The 16,766-nt window shown below is 34.9% G+C and overlaps 1 protein-coding gene across 10 annotated transcripts in view; it reads left to right on the top strand.

Annotated features, from left to right (window-relative positions):
• LOC135201401 (E3 ubiquitin-protein ligase TTC3-like) overlaps positions 1-16,766 on the top strand; it is a 409,740-nt gene that overhangs the window by 186,885 nt on the left and 206,089 nt on the right. For all 10 annotated transcript variants that reach the window (XM_064230282.1, XM_064230284.1, XM_064230283.1 and 7 more), the window contains one exon: positions 6,522-6,712. In XM_064230282.1, coding sequence (XP_064086352.1) covers positions 6,522-6,712 — 191 coding nt within the window. The remainder of the gene's footprint in view (positions 1-6,521; positions 6,713-16,766) is intronic.

A 16,766-nucleotide genomic window follows, 5' to 3' on the forward strand; every position in this document is an offset into this window, starting at 1 on the left:
AAGTCACGATAAATAGAAAAAAAACCACGTTCGGTCAACTTTGATACCGAAATGGTCGAAAAACGCAATTGTAAGCTAAATCTCTTATATTTTAGTAATATTCAATCATTTAACTTCATTTTGCAACAAATTGGAAGTCTCTAGCACAATATTTCGATTTATGGTGAATTTATGAAAAAAACTTTCCTTCCCTCCGCGCGCTGATTCTCCGCCATAAATCTCCGAATTTCGTACATCGAATTCTCGGAAAATTTGCTCCGTTTCATATTAGGCATTTCATAGAGTTTTATATATGAAAATGTGCGCAATTTCATGTAAAATAAAATGAAAGATATTTGAAGGTTGTAGCTTTTCTCATTTTCGAAATATTTGCATATAATCACGATAATAGAAAAAAAAAACCAAAAAAACGTTCGTCAACTTTGACTCTACCGAAATGGTCGAAAAACGCAATTGTAAGCTAAAAATCTTACAGTATCGTAATATTCAATCATTTTTATTCATTTTGAAACAAATTGGAAGTCTCTAGAACAATATTGAGTTTTACGGTGAATTTTTGAAAAAAATATTTTTTTACGTTCGCACGTTACGAATTCGTACATCATTTTGTGATAATATTTTTCCGGTGTTGCTTTTATTGTTTTACAATGTATTATATATCAAAACTATTGCAATGTAGTGTACAATACAACGAAAAAAAAGAAACTCGTTAGCTTTTACCGTTTTTGCACAGCGTGATTTTAATACAATTACGTATGAATTTTTTTTTTTCGCTACCATATATCGCATTATTTACATATGATAATGATATTATTTTTCATTTCTGATAATTGCATACTATACTTCAGGCAATGACAAAAAAAGGAGCCAAAAATGAACTCTTAATCTTCAAAACTAAGCGCGCTGTTATTTTTTGAAAAAATTATTTTTTCCGATTCCGCGCTCACTCAAAACCGGCTCCGGAATTCGGGGGAGTTTTTTATTTTTACCGCTTCGGCGTTTAAGGGTTAATCAATATTTGAAAATTAGTAAATAATTTTTGTATCAAAAATGTATTTAGTCATGAAAATAACATCAAAATACACTAATTAGTGATTGTTAATATTTGAAAATAGTAAATCGTTTATTTATCATGCAAAAGACATACATCTCTGTAAGAGAGAGAGAGAGAATTATTATTTTTATTATGTGATATCATTTAATCTTATTAAACTTACTAATACAGTATTAAACTTACTAATACAGTATTAATCAATATTTGAAAATTAGTAAATAATTTTTGTATCATAAAAATGTATTTAGTCATGAAAATAACATCAAAATACACTAGTTAGGGATTGTTTTCATTGGAAAACCCTTCGAATAGGCGAATTTCCTGCAAATAATGGGTAGATATGGTCCAGAGAGAAATCTGTGAATCCGCGAATTCGGAGAACACGAATAAGGGGGCCCACTGTGTATATATATATATTTAAATATATATACACACATATATACAGTGGCCCCCCTGTATTCACGTTCTCCGGATTCACGGACTCACTGATTCGTGGGGTTTTCCGACGATAAGTAATCACTAATTAGTGTATTTTTATGCTATTTTCATGCCTAAATACATTTTTATTATACAAAATTGATTTACTACTTTTGAAATATTAATATTGATCAATACTGTATTAGTAAGTTAAATGAGATTAAATTATATCACATAATAACAATAATAATTCTCTCTCTCTCTCTCTCTCTCTCTCTCTTTTACAGAGATGTATATTTTTTGTATAAGAAATAAATGATTTACTAATTTTCAAATGATATTAATGTAAAGAGCAATCAATTCAATTAAGAAAATACTACAGTGAATTAGTAAAACTTTAGTTTATAAGTTTAAAAAATTATGTAAGAATGAAGGAAATCCCAGTCTTCACGCATCTTCCTTTCGAACTCCAGGTCCAAGCTGAGGTCTAACAGATGTTAAATATATCAAGTAATGTGACAGGAGGGGAGGGAGTGTCTCTCTCTCTCTCTCTCTCTCTCTCTCTCTCTCTCTCTCTCTCTCTCTCTCTAAACAGTGTGGAAAAGATTAAAAGAAAGGTAGACAAAATCATAAGGATACTGTGAATGAACGTTGAAACCTGCTCCCAGAGATATTGAGACATAATAATCCTTGTAACTCCTTGTAACTCTCTCTCATATCAAAATATACTCTCTCTCTCTCTCTCTCTCTCTCTCTCCTCTCTCTCTCTCTCTCTCAGAGATGGTTTTTGTATGATAAATAAATTATTTACTAATTTTGAAGATGTCAATATTAATGTAAGCAGCAATGATATAATTTCATTAAAGAAAATACTGAAGTGAATTAGCAAGATTTTAGTTTATAGATAAAACGATTATGCAAGAATGAAAGAAAATCCATTCTACCCCGCATCTCGTCTTTGAACTCCAGTTAGCCAAGCTTAGATGGCTGGGTTCCAACAGCTGTCAAATATATCAAGTAATGTGACAGGATGGGGAGTGTGTTGCCCACACCAGATCATGCAATCTCTCTCTCTCTCTCTCTCTCTCTCTCTCTCTCTCTCTCTCTCTCTCTCTCTCTCTCTCTCTCTCTCTCTCTCTCTCTTACTGAGATGAGAGAATTTCTATGGTACATGTCAATATTTTATTAATATTTTTGCATAATGATAATAATATAACTAATTTCAAAATTCATATGTGATAGTATTTTAAAGAAATACAATAATCTATCCTTTTCACTCTTTTGAATAAGGATAACCCCCCCCCCCCTCTCTCTCTCTCTCTCTCTCTCTCTCTCTCTCTCTCTCTCTCTCTCTCTCTCTCTCTCTCTCTCTCTCTCTCTCTTTTACTGAAATGAGAGAATTTCTATGGTACATGTCAATATTTTATTAATATTTTAGTTTAATAATATAACTAATTTCAAAATTCATATGTGATAGTATTTTAAAAGAAATACAATAATCTGTCTGTTTTATCTTTTAAATAAGGATAACACCCCCTCCTCTCTCTCTCTCTCTCTCTCTCTCTCTCTCTCTCTCTCTCTCTCTCTCTCTCTCTTGACCACACAAGATACATGTCATAGTGGTAACTCTCACCCTCTGTTTTGGCTGGAAGTGTATGTATAATTATATCTTTAAGGGCATTACTACATTTTATGGTAAAATAATAATATGCAGTACTAATTTTCAAATAATATTAAGTTTAATGAGATTAACCCTTAAACGCCGAGCCAGTATTTCCGAAAGTTTCTCCCGTATGTCAGCGGCGTTCAGGAATGAGCGCCGAAGCGGAAAAAGTTTTTTTTGTTTTTTAATCACAGCACTCTTAGTTTTCAAGATTAAGAGTCCAGTTTTGGCTCCTTGTTTTGTCATTACCTGAAGTTTAGTATGCAACCATCAGGAATGAAAAAAAGAAATCATTATCATATATAAATATTGGGATATATGACAGCGCGAAAAAAAAAATTTCATATATAATTGTATACAACTCCTGCTGTGAGCAAAACTGTTAAAGCTAATGAGTTAATTTTTTTGTTGCATTGTACACTAAATTACAATCATTTTGGTATGTAACACATTGTAAAACGATCAAGGCAACACAGAGAAAATTTTATCACAAAATGATGCATGAATTCGTAACGCGCTGACGTAAAAAAAAGCTGTTTTCAAAAATTCGCCATAAATCGGAATATTGTGCTAGAGACTTCCCGTTTATTGCAAAATGAAGGTAATTGATTGAAAATTACTAGACTGTAAGTGTTGTAGCTTACAATTGCAGTTTTTTACCATTTCGGTCGAGTTAAATTTGACCGAAGGACGAATTTTTTCTATTTATCGTTATTTATATGAAAATATTTCGAAACTGATAAAAGCTGCAACCATGGGTTTTTTATTTTTGTATTCTACATGAAATTGCGCACATTTTCACATGTAAAACTTTATGTAACGGCTAATTAAAATGGTGGAAACATTACAACAATCGCACGAAAAAATGTCTGATTTTTTCGGAAGAGGTACCACGCGGACATAAAGAAAAAGTTTATTTCATAAATTCACCATAAATCGAAATATTGTGCTAGAGACTTCCAATTTGTTGCAAAATAGTAAAGGTAAATGATTGAATATTACTAGAATGTAAGAGTTTTAGCTTACAATTGCGTTTTTTGACCATTTCGTTTGAGTCAAAGTTGACCGAAGGTTGAAATTTTGGCACTTATCATTATTTTTTATGAAAATATTTTAAAACTGATAAAAGCTACAACCATGGGTTGTTTTTTGTTGTATTCTACATAAAATTGTGCACATTTCCATATATAAAACTTTATGTAATGGCTAATTTAAAATGGTGCAAACATTACAACAATTGGACGAAAAAATGTCCTATTTTTTTTGGAAGAGTTACTGCGCAGACGTAAGGAAAAAGTTTTTTTTCCATAAATTCACCATAAATCGAAATATTGTGCTAGAGACTTCCAGTTTGTTGCAAAATGAAGGTAAATGATTGAATATTACTAGAATATAAGTGTTTTAGCTTAGAATTGCGTTTTTTGACCATTTCGGTAGAGTCAAAGTTGAACGAAGTTTGAAATTTTGGCACTTGTCATTATTTATATAAAAATATTTCAAAACTGATAAAAGCTACAACCATGACTTGTTTTTTGTTGTATTCTACCTGAAATTGTGCACATTTTTATATATAATACTCCATGTAACGGCTAATATAAAATGGTGCAAAAATTATGTCAGACGAAATAATTTCTGAGATATGTCGCTGATGCTTTTTAGTGCGAGAAGAAAGAAATTCACGCTTGCGCGCCTGGGTAATGATTGTAAACAAAACAATGCCTTGATCCGTGAGCTCCCAGCATCCCCCAAGGCGCGTGATTCAAAAGTTTTCGGCTAGTAGGCCTATAACTATTTTTCCGCGAATTAAAAAAAAAACTTTTTATATCGACGTAGCATACGTCCAATGGGCACCCAACAGACAATTTATATCGACGTTTAATACGTCCAATCGGCGTTAAAGGGTTAAATGGGGTCGGGCTAAATGACCAAAAGTTCGCCTGATGTGGGACTAATCCACACAGCATGGCAAGCAAGGAACAATTGAGAAGGTCCTGTGGTGGCCAGTATTTGCACCACCATTGCCAACGGTAACACAGGTAACTCATTTGACTAGATTTTACCTGCAGCATTGGTAATGCTGACAGTTAAAATCACCCACTTATGGGGTAAATATATGGGGATATAGTTTGGGCTGGTCAGGCTAATTCAGGTGTTCAGGAAATGTATTGCAATCTTACTTTTTATGCTTCGGGTGTATTAAAAATTATGTAAACTGCATTTTTATTACATTTTTGGTAAAAAAAATCTTCAAATATTGATTATTTTGCATTTTTGGAGTCAGTTCTTCTGTCACATTACCATCATAACCCTGGAAATAATTTCTGATGAATACAATTGAGAAGCGTTGTAACATCATAAGCCAAACCCGTCGTAAGCCGGGGACTGCCTGTAGAATGACCTCTAGGGAAGTTAGCAGAGGAAGACTGCAGTGTTTAGGACTTTAGAAGACAGAAGACCATAAACATGGGTCATAGTGGGACCTCACCACATGAATGTCTCTAAACTCAAACAATTCAAAAGATGAACAGATTTCTTTTCCCAACCTCAAACAAAACTTCAGAACATGAGCACCATTTAATGTTGTGCTAAAATATTTGTATCGAGACCTGGCCTACACGTGCTGTGTGTGCTTATAACTCAGCCTCAGTCTAGCCATATGTCTTCCGTTGTAAAGGCATTCTGAAAATCTGTTCTTTGTGAACACGATATTTTATGCAGTGATGTCTTTCATCTTAAAAGTATTGTAACTACCATGGCCTCTTAAGAAAGTTAGCAGTGTTAGCAATAAAGCAAAGAAACTTGTACATGCTACTATTGAGGGAAAGAAATGTGATAAGATGTGAAAGTGATGTACACATTTACTCTTGTGGAATTTATCTAGAATGGATCAATCTAATTTATATTGTATCTTACTGGGAAATTAGATGCAAAGCTTGATGTATTGGCAACTCAACCAGCCTTTTGGAATGGATCAGGTTCCTGTTCTGAGGTACCATTGTATATGTAAGAGATGGTTTTTATATAAAAAAAAAATTATTTTGAAACTAGATTTTTCTTCATCATTCAGGGCCCTTCAAAATACGTAAAATAAGAGTTTTTTTCCAAAGTAGATAAAATATTTTTTTGATTAGTGATTTAGAAAAGAACATAGGAACCAATGTAAGAAAACACTTTTTTTTTAAAATTTATGTGAATAAAGGAATGTTCTTGTGGAATCAGTGGTATACACCCACAATGTGGTGTATTCTGTCTCAGAATAGGAATATATTTATATATATTGTTTACTTTTAACCCCTTTTTTTGTTTTGTTGCAGAACAGGCTTCATAATTTATTTTGGAGAAGTTTATTTTGCATCAAGATCCTAATATTTCCAAACTTCTTTGCAGAAAAATGGTTACAGCAGTTGCCAAGATTTCTTAGAAATGCAGTTCCTTGTGGGTGCTTGCATGATTCATACCAACAATAATATTTTGGATGGGATGGATATGATGAAATTCTTTTCGCTTGACAATGATGCATTTGGTGCTCATGCCTCAGCTCATTATTTCCTTGGGCTAGCTTATGAGAAATTGTGTCTGTAAGTATTTTTTGTCCTGCCAGTGTATGGCTTTATTGGTCATGAAGGCAGCGTCACTTATAATTAATTGATTATCATGAAAGTGTTGTAGCATGCTTTGTGTGACGTTTTGTCAAATAGGTGTAAGTTTTTAAAATGGGAATGTTATGTATTTTGTTAATTTTTGAATGGTGAGAGTATGTTGTACAAACCCATCACTTTTTACTTACCTCATTTGTGTCTTTGCAAGTCTTAAACACTTCATTCAAGAATAACACTGGAAGATTGTTTGATGCTGTGTTACGAAGCCTGAGAGAGGTCCGCTTCAAGTTCAATATTATTATAAACAAAAAGAATTCAACACCAACAGTTGAAACTGGGGATACAAATATAGAAAGATACACAAACAGAACAAAGGTTTATTTACAAACTTACCAACAAAGGTAAATGCAGAATGGTTTCTATTATTTACATACCACAAGTAAAATCTTACAATGCGTGAACTGGGGAAACAGTGAGGTATTGCAAATACTTGCTGGCCAGTTTTGCGCTGTCGGAGATCTATGCTCAAAGCAGTGGCTTCACAAGAGGAGAACTGTAATTGCAGATGTCTACTTGACTCTGTATTGCAGAAAACACTGTCTGTTCTTGATACTCGAAAGGCAGGAACTCCTCGAAACCTCTTGTAGAACATCTCTGCTCTCAAGGCTTGCTCAACGTCGAAAATATCTCTGTCGTTCTCTCTAACTGGACAACTTGACCAGATTTCGATCAAACTCTTGAGCGCCTTTTCCTCTCTGATTGATCCTACGTCTGTTTCTTCTTCTATTATCTCTCTCTGATCTCTGCTGGTGAGCTCTCACTGATGATCTGATCTGTGACTCTCACGCCTAGTTCGTCAGTTGTATTTATATGGCAACCTTGGGACGTGGCCTACCAGCAAACGTCACAGGCTCCCGAGATTACAAGAACTTCTTAGATGGATCTTGACGAAGTATTGCATCAGAAATTGCAGCGTTCCTCATGTCATGTCGGCGCCTGTCAAGTTCCATAAAACTCCTGCTGATTCTAGAACCATCATGAGAACAGGCACCTCCAACACATGCGCGAATGCCTCCTTGCTGCAGAACTTCTCGAAGATGTGTTTTCCTTTCCTTTATCTTTCTTTGCTATAAAGCAATTACCGTGACACGTCCCCCCCAAAAAAAAAAAAAAAAAAAAAAAAAAAAATGAAATCAACTGATTTAATTTTTTCTGAATAGAAGCAAGAATTAAACAGCAGGGGAACAATTATGGATAAAGCTTTAACACTTTTCCATTAACTCACCCACTCGTGCCAAAACAGAAAACTGTTATCAGGCTACTCATTCTGAAAACTCTAGAGGGGCTATTAGCTATCACATTATCCTTTCCTCTTTCTTTTTCGTATTCTGAACTCTAATTGAAAACTTCAAAATTCTTAAGTAATTCTGAATTTTCTCAAAACTAACTCCTCTCTGTAACACCATTGCATGGGCGGAGGCAACGGCACAGGGCGTTCTTTATAATTCTGAAGCAAGTTTACATGCATCCACTTTGCTCTACTTTTACCCATATCAATTACATAAAGTATATTTCCCCTCTTCTCTAACACTGGAAAAGGACCTTCGAACTTATAAGATAAAGAGGGACCTTCTTTCTGGACTAGTACTAAAACTTTATCTCTCACACAGAAACTTGTCACTTTCGCTCTAAGATCATGTTTTCATTTTGTCTCCCCTTGACTTCCACTCACGTTCTCTTTCGCTAGTTGCCAAGCACTCCCGTTCTCCTCCGCTAGCTGCCAAGCATCTCCTAAATCGTTTTTATAATACTCTAGATTAGTTATGTAATCTTCTCTACCCTTACTTCTAGGCAAAGGTCCGACCATATTGATAAAACTACATTCTCAAAAGGTTCGCCTACTGAAGGAATATTACACAACGGGGCTCTGGGAATTACTTGATTTGGTTTCCCGGCAATTTGGCATTCATGACAGCTTAAAACATACCTCTTTACGTCACTCTTCATTTTAGGCCAAAAGTACGCCCTACTAATACACCTGAAAGTTTTATTTACTCCTAAATGTCCTTGCTCATCATGTACTAACTTCAGAACTAGCTCACGAAGCTTCCTAGGAACCACCAATTGTTCGGTGATTTCCCCTTTACTACCTGACTTAGGATGAACATAACGACACAAAACTTCATCCCTTAAACAAAAAGTTTCCTTGCACACATCATAGAGATCATCATCTAGCTCACATTCAAAAATTCGGGTTAGTGTCTCATCCTCTCTCTGAAACTTGACTAGCTCATCCTTATTAAAAAGGTTAGTGCCTAATTCATCACCGTAACTAGTACTAGATACCGGTACATTTACTACGTTACTCTCTACAGCTACACCTTCCCCTTGGCTATCACTGTCAACATCAAAAGAGTCCGGTCTCTCAGCCACACTTCTGCCAAGATCAACCTCGCCACCTCTATCACGCTCGTTCGAATCCACAAACTCACATTCGAATCCATGAACTCAGTCTCGTTCGGATCCACAAACAAATTATGACTGAAGTCTGTCTGTATCCAAACCTGACCTAGTTACTACCTTTTCAGGCACTGGAATATCCCTCACAACAGGATTCACATTATTGGATAAAGCTAACTCATTACCAACAATCATGTCAACGCCATCAACGTCAAACTGTCAACAACTGCAAGTTTCACTTCCCGTGACACTACCTGACTTTCTAAATTCAACTTCAGTAAAGGACAAAGAACACAAGTGTTAGGAAATCCACCTAACATGACTTTTTCTTCCATGTTGATTTCTGCCCTGTTCGGCACACACACACTCCTAATCAGTGAGACAGCAGCTCCTGTGTCTCGAAGCAAGACTACTTCCCTTGAAAATAGTCCTCCAAGAGAGGAAACTATGCCTTCTGACAGAAATTCACCAAAAAATTTTCTAGTTTCTCTCATCACATCATTCCTACTTGACGAAAGGTTAACTAGGGACACTGGTTTCTTAACGTCCTTCCTTTCTACTGCACAATTTCTTGCTAAATGCCACTTTACTCTTACAAACCTCAGACGTATGACCAGGTTTCCCGCATGTATAACAGGAATAGTCACTTTACTCGCATTGCTATTACTAGAACTGAAACTTTTACTGCTTTGTACTCTACCAGACGAAGGATCATTTCGTTTCTTACTAACACTCAAATTATGAGTAAGACTATATTCGTCAGCTAGCCTAGTTGCTCCTGCAAAAGATACTTCTCGCCTATCCTCTCTATAAAGTTTAATCTCAGGGGATACGTTATCTTTGAAGTTTTCTAACAACACTAAGTTCTTCAAACCATCAAAATCCCCAACTTTAGCAGAAGTTAACCAATAAAAAAAACTGCCTTTCTAACTTCTTACCGTATTCTACATACATTAAATTTTCATCCTTTCTCAAACCTCTAAATTTCTTACGGTACGCCTCCGGTACTAGCCTATACGCGCTAAGAACAGTTTCTTTCACAATATCATATCATCACATTCCTCCTTGGACATGCAACTATATACAGTAAGTGCCCTACCACTCAAAACTGGCGGTAAATATAAAGTCCACATTTCTTTAGGAGAACCTATTCTTTCCATTAACTTCTCAAAACCCATGAAATATGTCGTAACATCTTCCTCACCAAACTTTGGTACTAATTTCAACACTGCACTCATACCTAACCTATCAGCTTCGTTTTCATTCTGGCCTGACTGACTGTTAAGAGTGCTTTGCCTTAACCGAGCAATTTCCAACTCGTGCATACGTTCTTTTTCTCTCTCTTCCTGCACATGCATACGCTCTTTCTTTGTTCCTGCTGCATTACCAACATTTCTCTCTCTTGCTGCATTTTCATTGCTTCTCTCTCTTGCTGCATTTTTATTACTTCTCTCTCAGCCGCTCTTTCATCTCTCTCATACTTTTCTCTTTCTTTCTTTTCAACATACTCACGGAGATCATTCCCCTCTAGACCTAGAAGCTTACCCGACTCAATAAACGCTTTCACTATCTCACTCATTCTGGCTCTTTCTATATTCTTCCTGTTTCAATCTGTTATGGTGTCGAAATATACTGGCCAAGGTCGCCAAAATGTTACGGACCGTGAAAGAGGTCCGCTTCAAGTTCGATATTATTATAAACAAAAAGAATTCAACACCAACAGTTGAAACTGGGGATACGAATATAGAAAGATACACACAAACAGAACAAAGGTTTATTTACAAACTTACTAACAAAGATAAATACAGAATGGTTTCTCCTATTTACTCCTATTTACATACCACAAGTAACATCTTACAATGCGTGAACTGGGGAAACAGTGAGGTATTGCAAATACTTGCTGGCCAATTTTGGGCTGTCGGAGATCTATACTCGAAGCAGTGGCTTCACAAAAGGAGAACTGTAATTGCAGACGTCTACTTGACTCTGTATTGCAGAAAACACTGTCTGTTCTTGATACTTGAAAGGCAGGAACTCCTCGAAACCTCTTGTAGAACATCTCTGCTCTCAAGGCTTGCTCAACGTCGAAAATATCTCGGTCGTTCTCTCTAACTGGACGACTTGACCAGATTTCGATCAAACTCTTGAGCGCCTTTTCCTCTCTGATTGATCCTACGTCTGTTTCTTCTTCTCTTATCTCTCTCTGATCTCTGCTGGTGAGCTCTCACTGATGATCTGACCTGTGACTCTCACTCCTACTTTGTCAGTCGTATTTATACGGCAACCTTGGGACGTGGCCTACCAGCGAACGTCACAGGCTCCCGAGATTACCGGAACTTTTTAGATGGATCTTGACGAAGTATTGCATCAGAAATCGCGGCGTTCCTCATGTCACGTCGGCGCATGTCAAGTTCCATAAAACTCCTGCCAATTCTAGAACCATCATCATGAGAACAGGCACCTCCAACACATGCGCGAATGCCTCCTTGCTGCAGAACTTCTCGAAGATGTGTTTTCCTTCCCTTTATCTTTCTTTGCTATAAAGCAATTACCATGACATGCTGGTTGGCAGTAAAACAGGTGCACTCACAGACAGACCTCCAGTTCCTCTGAAGTGGGAACCTCTTCTTTTGTCTGTTTTGTTGTCACTGAGTGTTGTCTTGGGCATGCATAGGTGATTGCAGCTGTCAATTTTACTTTTTTGTTTTTTTTAAGTAAGATCATTATGTATTCTGCTGATTTGCTTGCATACCTGCATGTTTGGATTTAATGCCATTAGTAGTAAGTGATTGTAGATATCATTTATTGCTTTGTGTTTTGTAAAGTGTGTATATTGCCAGTAATTAGTGCTTTAATTCATTGTTGTTCTGAGTAGGGAGTGGGAAACAGATTCTTGTTATCATTACATTTTTTATTTTATTTTTACAAACACATTTTTGTAGATTGCTATTTAGTTTTTAATATTTTTATATGGCCTGCTGGTAACTTAGTTACTATAATTGCTATTGACACTACCTTACTTTCGAACATTCACAAATATGAACAGACAGGGTTGCAAGTTCAATTCTGCTCAGTGGACTGATTCTGTTAGTAAGTATTTATGCACAGAACAGAACACGGCAGAAGAACGGGTACCTTTAACTCCTTCCCTGACTTTCCTGAGCATTCTCTTGATTAACTACCATTTATTCTTACAATTGTGAATATTCTTTCATACTCATAAAATTATTTTTTCTTCTGGATTGATTGAACTCTATGATGAATTCAGATTTTTTATATTTAGTATATTTTTTTCAGTAGATGACATTGTGTATTGTTTAGGTACTAATGAACTTCCAGTGTCAGATGCTACTCCTGCAAAATTCTCAGCAATTTCATAACTTTCATTGCTTGTTCCTGGCCAAATGCTGATAACCAAAAATCATTGTTAAATAGAACATCACAATGATAATGGTAATAAATGGCATTTATGACACCATAAGCGCTGACCGACGCCGATAAACTGCTTATCGGCACCGAAAATCAATTACTGACACTGATAAACTGCTTACAAATGCTGATAAACTGCCTACTAATACTAATAAACCGCTTAGCGGTGGCGAAAATCAGGTAACGACATTGTTAGCCTAGTGTCATAAAACTGAAACACTGTTAACTGATGCCGCCGGTAATTGGGGGACTGTCTTTGTTAAATTTTGATTGTTGCTTGAATCTAAATTTTGTTTTATTGTTACTTTTCAGGCATCCAAATTAATTCCTTATAATTATGCATGATTTAAAAATCCAGTGAAAATAGTACATATAATCTATGATTCTTTAGTAAACTCAGGGATGTACCGTATATTTCCATGTATAAGACGACCTTTAGATGAGACGAGGCAAAAAATCATGGCAAATTTTCATGAATTTATCTTATATCTGTAGTAGAGGATGACTTTTAAATTACAAATTGAAATGTTTTTTTGAGAAAAGTTATTATTTGCAAAAGTTAAACTACAACTATATTAACCCTTTAACGCCGATTGGACGTATTAAACGTCGATATAAATTGTCTGTTGGGTGCTGGTTGAACGTATGGTACGTCGATATAAAATTTTTTTTTTAAACTTCGCGGAAAAATAGTTATAGGCCTACTAGGCGAAAACTTTTGAATCACGCGCCTTGGGGGATGCTGGGAGCTCACGGATCAAGGCGTTGTTTTGTTTACAATTGTTACCCAGGTGCGCAAGCGTGAAATGTCTTCTAGCACTAAAAAGTATCAGCGACACATCTCAGAAATTATTTCGTCACTGACATAATTTTTGCACCATTTTATATTAGCCGTTACATAAAGTTTTATATATGAAAATGTGTGCAATTTCATGTAGAATACAACAAAAAACAACTTATGGTTGTAGATTTTATTAGTTTTGAAGTATTTTCATATAACGATAAGTGCCAAAATATCACCTTCGGTCAACTTTGACTCTACCGAAATAGTTGAAAAACGCAATTATAAGCTAAAACGCTTACAGTCTAGTAACATTGAATCAATTACCTTCATTTTGCAACAAACCGAAAGTCTCTAGCACAATATTTCGATTTATGGTGAATTTTTGAAAACTGCTTTTTTTACGTCCATGCGTTACGAATTCATGCATCATTTTGTGATAATATTTTCTCTATGTTGCCTTGATCGTTTTATAATGTGTTATATACCAAAATGATCACAATTTAGTGTACAATATAAAAATAAAATTAACTCTTTATCTTTAACTGTTTTGCTCACAGTGCGATTTGTATACAATTATATATGAAAATTTTTTTTTGCGCTCATATATCCCAATATTTATATATGATAATGATATTTTTTCATTTCTGATGGTTGCGTACTAAACTTCAGGCAATGACAAAAAAAGGAGCCAAAAACAAACTCTTAATCTTGAAAACTAAGTGTGCTGTGATTTTTTGAAAAAAACATTTTTTCCGCTTCGGCGCTCACTTGCGAACGCCGCCGGCATACGGGAGACGATTTTAAAATACCTCTTCGGCGTTTAAAGGTTAATAATAATGGTGACTTAAATAAAGGTTGTTCTGCTTGTTGTATCCAATAATAGTATTACTATTATCATATTGTTACGGTATTACAGAATATAAACATCGTCATGTACGTCATTTGCATTTGATATTGTTTACTTTCTCAAAATCTCGGCTGCTTTGAGTATTATCGATATCTTCATTGCCATTATTTGTTAGGAGAGATATAATTTGGAGGTACCTTTTATCATAACAAAGTTTGGTTGAAAACGTGCATATATTTCATTGTAGTATAAGCATTGAGAGGTGTGATTTCTCTAGTTCCGAACGTCACTGCTGCCTGGCTGTTATTAGTTTTATTCACCCTCAGCTATAACCTGCAGCTTTAATTTACTGGTATTCTTTCTTGAGATCTCCACTGCATGAGAAATGAACAAAACTGTATTTTATTTTTACTTATGGAAGCCACCATTGAGAATCCTCAGGGTTTAACAATTTTAACAGTGCTCTTAATAAACGCTCGACAGCTACGGTAAATGATGTCTGCAGTCAGGTGTTTCTCAATTCAGTTGTTTATGCCAATACAATGTTTACAATAGTCACTTCATTCAGAATTGTAAAACCTGGAATTTTGTAGGAGAGAGCTTGCAAAATTATTGAGAATAATGATAATTTAAATAGAATATGTTTTACTGTAATCATATTACATATATTAATGTATGACTTTATTAGAACAAAACGATGATGCACCATTTGCATTCTAGGTTTGTTTACATTGTCAGCTGATCACATTTTAAAGATATCATCAGTGTCTTCAGTTGCTGAGTGGAACTTAATTCAGAGATACATACGTTCCTTTCATAAATGATCAAAGTTGGGTATAACAAAGGCAAATCTATATGTTTTTCATAGAGAAGGTCGCAGTAAAGGGAAACTATTGTTTTTTTTTTTTACGTTTCGACACCATTTTCAAACAACCGCTAATAATACTACAATCATCAACAATAATAAATCATCGTTCATATGGTTATCATAAATGTTATTACTACTGTAATTACACTACCACTGAAATTTCTTAAAGGTTACCAAAAGATGAAGGTTGCTGTCAGCGCAACTGCAACTTGATGTTTACATTTTCTGAGCTGGGATCGCATAGATAAAAGTTTCTTTCATTGATTTAGAATTATTCCTCAAATAGGCAATTTGTTATGAAGATATGCCAATAATATATATGGTAAAATGGTTTTATTACCTTTATCATCATTTTATTGTATAAAGTTAATTTTAATGTAGTATGTTGGTGGTTGGGCTATAGCACTGAGGCCGAGGCTAGGCTACAGATACGCATTTTAGAATTCAAGGTTTGTTCTTTAGTGTTGCAGTATAAGATGACCCCCTACTTTTAGGGGGGAATTTTAGGATTCAAAGGTAGTCTTATATACGGAAATATACGGTAAATATTAAAAAAAATTATGCACTACATATTAAAAGAAGAACTTACGAACAGTTCAAGATACGAACAGCTGTCCGAAACATAACTTGTTTATACGTAGGTGGTAACTCATGACAAAATAAGAATTAAGTTTTTCACAGGTGTTTGTTTCACAATTAATTTTTGTTACACAACAGTGTAAAGAATAATATGGTAGCCTAACATTCCCTCCTGGTTATGGTGAAATAATGACCTTGACTTGTAGTCCCTTTATACACTCAACTTATGGCTTAATTTTAAACCAAGTGCCATTTTTTCTTTAAAACTCTATCTGGGAAATTTTATAAAGAGTTCTTTCTTACAAATCTTCCAGGTTGAAATTAACTTAAGTAGATTTTTCATATTTTAAATGGAAAATGTGTTTGGCAGATTTACTCTTAAGTAAATGTTACTCCACTTGGTAGTTATGTTAAATCGCCAATTAAACAAATATTATGGCTTCTTCGTAATGGGATGTAGGTAATATTAAAGTAATAGTTTTGAAGATATTTTGTTACTAGTGTAATAGTATAAGGAGCCATAATCCTGTGACTTTAGTAACAATATTGATATATAATGATAACCTGAAGTATAATACCACCCAGTGTAGCTTATATGAGGGGTACTTTAATGTTCATTTATCAGGCAAGTTTCATTTCCGTATGGAACTTCCACACTTACTGAGTATTAGTCAGATAGTCAATGATAACTTTAGTGCTGCCAAATATAGCTTATATATGGTGTACTTCAGTTTTGTTTTGCTAGGCTAACTCTCATAAAATACTGTGGCCTACAAATATTAGAAATACTCCTGTAACTCAAAATTGTACAGTACTTGTAGTTGATAGTTTATGATTATTGAAAATGTAATACCACCCAGTAGTAGTTTATTTGGAGGTACTTTAATTTAGGTTTGCTAGGGTAGCTTTCAGTTTAAAATACCGTAGTTTACAAGCACAGGAAATGTTTCAGTAAATTTGGAAACAAAATAAAAAGGTATTGATTATTGATAATTTAATATGTAATACTACCCAGTGTGTGTATTTTAAATCAGTTTGCTAGCCTAATTCTTATTAGAATACCATT

This window comes from Macrobrachium nipponense, chromosome 28 (assembly GCF_015104395.2).
Source record: "Macrobrachium nipponense isolate FS-2020 chromosome 28, ASM1510439v2, whole genome shotgun sequence".
Lineage (NCBI taxonomy): Eukaryota > Metazoa > Arthropoda > Malacostraca > Decapoda > Palaemonidae > Macrobrachium > Macrobrachium nipponense.